Here is a 7227-nt window from a genome sequence, read left to right as displayed (position 1 = left end):
TCTTTCTGTTTTTAGTAGAGACGGGGTCTCGCTCTTGCTCAGACTGGTTTCAAACTCCTGAGCTCAAACAATCCGCCCGCCTCGGCCTCCCAGAATGCTGGGATTACAGGCGTGAGCCACCGCGCCTGGCCAGTTTTTTGAACTAGGGAATAAGAAAAGTTGGTGACAGTCAGTGGTGCCCAGAACAGGGATGGTATGAGTGTGTGTGCACCCCATCTTTTAAAGAAGCCACACCTAGTATATTTGGTTGTACACATATTCCTATGTGTTGGACTGGTAGATGACATACGAAGAATTAGTCAATTCTCCCTTCACCCAAACAGCTGTGCGATGTGTTTGAACAGAAATAGGATGAGAAAAAGTAGTCAAGGGAGACAGAGTATCGCAGACTAATCAAAAACACTAGCTCAAGACAAAATCTCCTGCTAACAACTTGGAAAATTGTGCGTTTGGTAAGCACTAGAATAAACTCTAAATGAAAACTGGTAGATCTGAGAGTGGTTGGTTGATGGGTGAATTTTTAAAGGTAAGAAATTTTTAGAGTAAAATTGTTCTGCAAGGTATTAATATAATAAGATAACTACTATGTATAGCACAAGGTGCCTCAGTCTGACTTTTATCTTTATCTCTGGGGCATTGTTACTCTTGTTTTACAGAAGAGGGTATTAAGATGCAGAGATTAAGCAGTTTGCTCAGGGACTCAGGATTTGAACGTGTGCTCACCTTCTAAGTGTTCTGCCTCCACTGACCCGCCCTGGGGCCAGCCCTGCGGGGCTTACCTGACTATTCTCTGGGGTTTCTCTCGCTTCTTTGGCCTGGCCTGGCCTCCTTCTCCTAGGAAAAGTGCTTAGGGGTGCTTGAAAGAGCCAATCAGAGGAGCTTCTGCAGGTCGTTACAAACTTTCAGTGTAAAATACTCGGGCTTGTTTGCTTCTTCTAGTTCACAAGGCTTCTCGCCCTGTCTTCTTCCCCACCCCGACACGTGGGGAGGAAAGCCAGCCTCTGTTATGACGGCTCCACTTTGTGGTTTAGATGAAGATTTGTTTCACTGCTCGTAGATTAAGGAGCACTGCATTTAAAAAAGTAATTATTTGGTGGTGGGGGGGATATATTTTATTTTTTTCCTTTCATGTTTAGTTGACATGTAATAATTGTGTGTATTTACGGGGCGCACAGTGATACTCGTTACACGTGTACAGTGTGTAATGATAAAACCAGGGCAGTTAGGATATCCACCACCTCAGACACTACCATTTCTTTGTGTTGGGAAAAAAGTGGCTATTAAAGAGTTACTGAGAGAAAGCCCGTGTGCGTGCAGACAGAGCCTGGGAGGCAACAAACACGAAACAGTAGTTATGGTGGAGAGGATTTTTTTTTAAACTGTAATTCATGTGATCTCTGTATCTGGAGACTTTAGTGAATCTCCAAATTTAGGACAACATAACAGCATAAAAGCAATGGAATGGAACCCAGAGAAGTGCGTTGAGACACAGAAGCCAGCTGGCTAGTCCACCGGGTCCAAGCCCTGTGCCCTTCCGTGAGCTGTCTGCTCCTTCCAGGGTCGCATTTCTGTCTCTTCAAAATGACGTGTCCTGTGACCATGACGAGGCATCCCAAATTGAGGGACCTTCTACAAAACGACTGCCCTCTGCTCTTCAAAAATGTCAGTTATGGAAGACAAAGGCTGAGGAATCTTTCTAGATTAAACTAGATGACAGAGACATGGCAACTAAATGCACTGGGATCCTGAATTGGATCTTGGATCAGGAAAATACATGTGATGAAGGATGTTATTGGGGCAACCAGCAAAACTTGAGTAAGGGCAACATGTTAAGTATTGTGTCAATGTTACATTTCCTGAATTCGACACGTGTAAGGCGATTATGTAACGGATGTTCTTTGGGGATGCACACTGAAGTAGCTGGAGGAAGTGATCGTGCTGTCTGCAGCTCACTCTCAGAGGGGTTCTGCAAAGACTGTGTGCACACTCTCAGCTCCTAACGCCTCATTCCTCACAGGCAGGTGGGAAGAAACAGGTGTATGTTAGAGGTGGTTTGTGAGGCTGAAAAGAGGAACTGGGCAATTCTGCAGGGTAGCCCAAAGAAAGTCTTCCTAGTCACTGTTTTTAATCCTAGTGGGGACTGGTTTTTTTAGACCAAGAGAGAGAGCATCCGGAATAAAGATTACTGGTACGTGTGACAGCTCGCAGTGTTGTGGCTGGAAAGTAGGGCGCATCCGGAGGTGCCTGGTAAAAGAGGAATGAGAAGAGGTCTGGGGCCCTGTTCTGATGGCCTCGTGTGCCATGCTAAGGAGTTGAACTTTATCCATAGATATAATGGGTGTATCAGGATATGTTCAGCTGCGGTGACGTAAAACTCCAGCTAAAATGGCCTGAACGATAGTAAATGTATTTTCTCATATAACAAGAAGTCTGAAGATGGGAAGGTTCCAGGGTTGGATAATTTAGCAGTTCAGAGATGACTTTACAAACCCCGGTGTTTGTTTTTTGACTGCAACCTTCCTTAGTGTGAGAGTGGTGTCTGCTCTCTTGGTTGCAGTATGGTTGTCATAGTCCCATGACGAAATCTAGTGAAGAAAAAGGGAGATGTCGTTCTAAGCATCTCTTACTATGAGGAGGGAAAACCTTCCAGAATGTCTTGGTCTTGGTCGATGTACCTTCAGATTCCTGCAGCTGGGATTGTGTCGCCTGCAAGGGGAATGGGATCATGGTGGTTGGTTTATCTGGACACTCGGTCTCCTGTGGCCAGGAAGGGCCACCTCAGGGTCACGTGGGTTTTGCCAGCAGCAAAGGGGAGTGTGTTGTGTAAGCAGACATTAGAGTCTGCCACAATAGGGGAAAAAAGTTTTTAATTTTCTAAAGGTGGCTGTTAGGTTAAAAAAAAAAAAAAAAAAAGCCACATGCACACATCACGCCACCACGTGGCCAGTATGGCCATTTTTGCTTTTGGCTTGTTACTTTCTGACCGTTGCCGATATTCACGTACTCCAGTAGTTCTAATCTTACTCTGTGTGCCATTTTGCGTGCATTTTCCATTTGCATGTTTGTCCGTAACATACATTTCTTCCTACATTTAACAGTCATTGTAATTATTTAATAGATGTATAATGTTTTATAATATCATACAGCAATTTATTAAACGTTCTGTTCCTAGGTAACAGTAATGGTAGCTAGTACTGAACGTTTACCACCCACAGGCACTGTTTGTTCTTAGGCTTTACATTTAGTAACTCACGGAGTCCTCACAACCACCACAGGAGATGTAGGGGCCATTATTGCCCCTAGTTTCCAGATGAGGAAACTGAGGCAAAGAAAGGTGACTCATTTTGCCTCAGTAACTTACCCAAGGTCACACAGCTAATAAGTGGGGAGCCGGAGGCAGAGCTGGGGTTCACATGCAGGCAGTCCCAGTCTAGAGTCTGTAACCACTAGGCTAAGCTGACTGTGGGTATTTTTTGTGTTTTTGTTATTGTTGTTGCTGTTACAGATAGTGCTAAGATGAACCTTTTCTGCGTGGCCCCTCCTTCGCACATGCGTGTGCAGCCTGGTGGTTGTGGGTTGGAGAGTACATGGGAGGTGAGAGAGTAGAGATGGCACATAGACTACATTTGAGAGAAGAGTTACCTTGAGAGGGACCAGAAAAAGGGGGTTGCTTTCACTTCCGTTTGTTTCATGACCAGGAAAGATCTATTTTGTTCACTGTTTTATCTTCCTTTGGGCTGATGGTTGGCACTGTCCTTTGCCCACCTGTACTTGGCAGTCTGTGTGCTGCTCCTTAACATTTACCCCTTTTGTGTAAATAAACGTATTTTCAAGTTCTTATTTTATTTTTAACTATTTTTAGTTTTGGCTTATGCCTTTATTATTATTTCCTGTATCTTCAACACTTTGAGATATCACCGATTTCATTTAAGGCTAGTTTTTTTGATAATTTAACATTTAAATATATAATCACTTAAGGTTGAGCTTTAATTTCCTCAGTTGCTGTTCATCTAACCCAATGCCCGATTACTTTTTTATACACATACGTTTTCTTCTTTTCCTTTCCCTTCCTTTCCTCTCTTCTCTCCTCTCTCCTCTCTCCTCTCCTCTCTCCTCTCTCCTCTCTCCTTTCCTTTCTCTTGCTCTGTCACTCAGGCTGGAGTGCAGTGTCTCTATTTAACTTTTCCTCCTTCAGAATTTGAAAAATATTTTTCCTCGTTTTATTTTCCCACACAAACTTGTACATCATTTTGACATTACTCTTAAGACATGCTAATGTTTCGTGTTAAATGCCCCATTAGGTTAAGATCATAGTAACATATGACAGTTAGAGAGCTGTTATGTTTGCTTAGTTTCTCATTTCCGTTTCTGTTTAATTTCTAGATTTTGGATCATTGTTTGACTTGGAAAATGATCTTCCCGATGAGCTGATCCCCAATGGAGGAGAATTAGGCCTTTTAAACAGTGGGAACCTCGTTCCAGATGCTGCTTCCAAACATAAACAACTGTCGGAGCTTCTGCGAGGAGGCAGCGGCTCTAGTATCAACCCAGGAATAGGAAATGTGAGTGCCAGCAGCCCTGTGCAGCAGGGCCTCGGTGGCCAGGCTCAAGGGCAGCCGAACAGTGCGAACATGGCCAGCCTGGGTGCCATGGGCAAGAGCCCTCTGAACCAGGGAGACTCTTCAGCCCCTAACCTGCCCAAACAGGCAGCCAGCACCTCTGGGCCCACCCCTCCTGCTTCCCAAGCACTGAATCCGCAAGCACAAAAGCAAGTGGGCCTAGCGACCAGCAGCCCTGCCACATCACAGACTGGGCCTGGGATCTGCATGAATGCTAACTTTAACCAGACCCACCCAGGCCTCCTCAATAGTAACTCTGGCCATAGCTTAATGAATCCAGCCCAGCAAGGGCAGGCGCAAGTCATGAATGGATCTCTTGGGGCTGCTGGCAGAGGAAGGGGAGCTGGAATGCCGTACCCTACTCCAGCCATGCAGGGGGCCACAGGCAGTGTGCTGGCTGAGACCTTAACACAGGTTTCCCCGCAAATGGCCAGCCACGCAGGACTGAACACGCCACAGGCAGGAGGCATGACCAAGGTAAGTGAGCTGAAGCGCTTTGAATGTTTCCTACTTAAACATGGGCTTTCCCTCCAAAAAGCATATTAAGATGGTACTCATGGCCCATTCCTGTTCCTCCTATCCACATACCATTCATACTTGGCAGAGACAGATTTGCTATCCAGAGCCCTTCTTTATGGGATAAAGATCTCTGCTGCCCCATCTCCGTCTTTAAAATGAAAAAAAAAAAAAATTTTTTTTTTTTTTTTAAGACAGGGTCTCGCTCTGTTTCCTGGGGCTGGAGTGCAGTGGCGTCATTATAGCTCGCTGCAGCCTCGAACTCCTGGGTTCAAGCAGTCCTCCCACCTCAGCCTCTCAAGTAGCTGGGACTAAAGGTGTGCACCACCATGCCCAGCTAATGTTTAAATGTTTTTTTTTGTAGAGACGGGGTCTTGCTGTTGCCCAGACTGGTCTTGAACTCCTGGGCTCAAGCGATCCTCCTGCCTTGGCCTCCCAAAGTACTAGGATTACAGGTGTGAACCACCCATGTCCAGCCTAAAATGAGAATTCTTAAAGAAGCCCCCAGTAGGATAGTTTGCAGGTTAGGCAGTTGGAAAATAATAGGGAATGCCTTTGGACCAATAGCCAGTTTTTAACCTCTGAGAAAAATGTGTGGAAATAGGACTACATGGTTGAAAGGGGCAACCCTGCTGGAAGTCCCCTTTTTATTCCATCAGTGAGTCCCGTAAAGGATGCTTTTTATCTCTACTTTACCTATTGGTGAAGTACTTATTAGCATATGCCCTTTACAACCCTTCAATAAAAGATCTCTTGTCCCCATCTCCATTTTACTGATTTTTATTGGTGAAGAAACTGTGTTCCAAGGTCAGCTACCTGCCGCGGTTAACAGGGAAAAGGTGGTAGAGCCAGGGAGAAGCCTGGGTCCCCAGGTCCCAAAGGAAGCAATAGGGCAGTGGATCTCAAAGTGGCGTCCCTGGACCAGCAGCAGCAGCATCCCCTGGGAGCTGTTAGAAATGCAGGTCTCCAGACTCAGTGGTGGGGGTGGAGCCCACACTCTGGGCTTTAACAAGCCTCCGGGTGGTTCAGAGGCCCCCAGAAGGTTGAGAGCTCTGCTAGGGAAAGGCCTGGGCTGGGGTTTGCAGCCAGCAGCCTTGCAGTTGCCATCTAGAGTAGGAACTGAACTTGGAGAGGAGGGGAAAGCAGGTGCCAAGATAGATATGAGACAGCTGAAAAAGATGAAGGCTGACAGGGAAGAAGAGCACAGAGAAAGAAATGCAGGCTGATTCCTTTTGAAGTGACAAACACTGCAGAAGTTCTGTGACCAAGGCTTCTAAACTACAGCCACCAGTGCACCTATTTCAGGCAGTGAAATTCAGCACATTGCAGAACAGAAAAATAGGTTGGGCTGTTGTTTGGATTTGATTAGTCCCAGATAAGGGTAAGGGAGAAATTAGAGTAGAATACAGTTTCCCCACAACGTCGATGACAGCATTAAGGGATGGATGTGAAATCCTGTGACTGTTGTAGGTAAGGAGAGGAATTTTTTTAACTTAAGAACTGAAACTGAAGTAATTCTCAACATTGAAATTGCATTTCTCTCTTTCGAAATGTTAGTAGAGGAGAACATGAACTTAAATTTTGCTTTTACCTGGCGTTTGAAGGAGGTCCGTGTATGGGGGCGTTTCTTAGGATCAGATTGTGAAGGGATTTCTCATGCGTTTGTAGTTCCTGGATAAACGAATATTTGTTCCTTTTTCTAATTCACTCATCACTCCACTCCTTATCCATTTTTAAAAACTCTTTTATTTTGGAGAATTTAAATCATATAAAGAAGTGGACATAATATCATAATGCAGTGGTTCTTAAACTTTTTGACCTTAGGACTCCTGAGTAATCAATCTTAGCATTTATTGAGCACCCCAAAGGGATTTCTTTAAAATGTACATTATGTTTCTTAATATTTACCATATTAGATACTAAAAAGAATTTTAAAACACAAGTACACATTTCATTAGCCGTCCAGCACAGTGGCATCACACGTCACAAACCATCTGGAAAACTCCAGTGTGTTCTTATGAGAGAGTGAAAGAGGCAAATCAAACCATGTCTTAGTATTTTATGGCAACAGTTTTGATGTTGTGGCCTCCCT

At 44.7% G+C, this 7227-nt stretch overlaps 1 protein-coding gene across 3 annotated transcripts in view; it reads left to right on the top strand.

Moving 5' to 3' along the window:
• The window catches only part of CREBBP (CREB binding protein), a 136854-nt gene that overhangs the window by 20810 nt on the left and 108817 nt on the right, over positions 1–7227 (top strand). For all 3 annotated transcript variants that reach the window (XM_012647739.1, XM_012647738.1, XM_012647740.1), the window contains exon 2: positions 4384–5096. In XM_012647739.1, the coding sequence (XP_012503193.1) occupies positions 4384–5096 (713 nt within the window). The remainder of the gene's footprint in view (positions 1–4383; positions 5097–7227) is intronic.

Source organism: Propithecus coquereli, unplaced genomic scaffold, assembly GCF_000956105.1.
Source record: "Propithecus coquereli isolate 6110/MARCELLA unplaced genomic scaffold, Pcoq_1.0 Scaffold27, whole genome shotgun sequence".
Taxonomy (NCBI): Eukaryota; Metazoa; Chordata; class Mammalia; order Primates; family Indriidae; genus Propithecus; species Propithecus coquereli.
The sequence above is the reverse complement of the archived record's forward strand: the minus strand, read 5'-3'. Positions and strand labels throughout refer to the sequence as shown.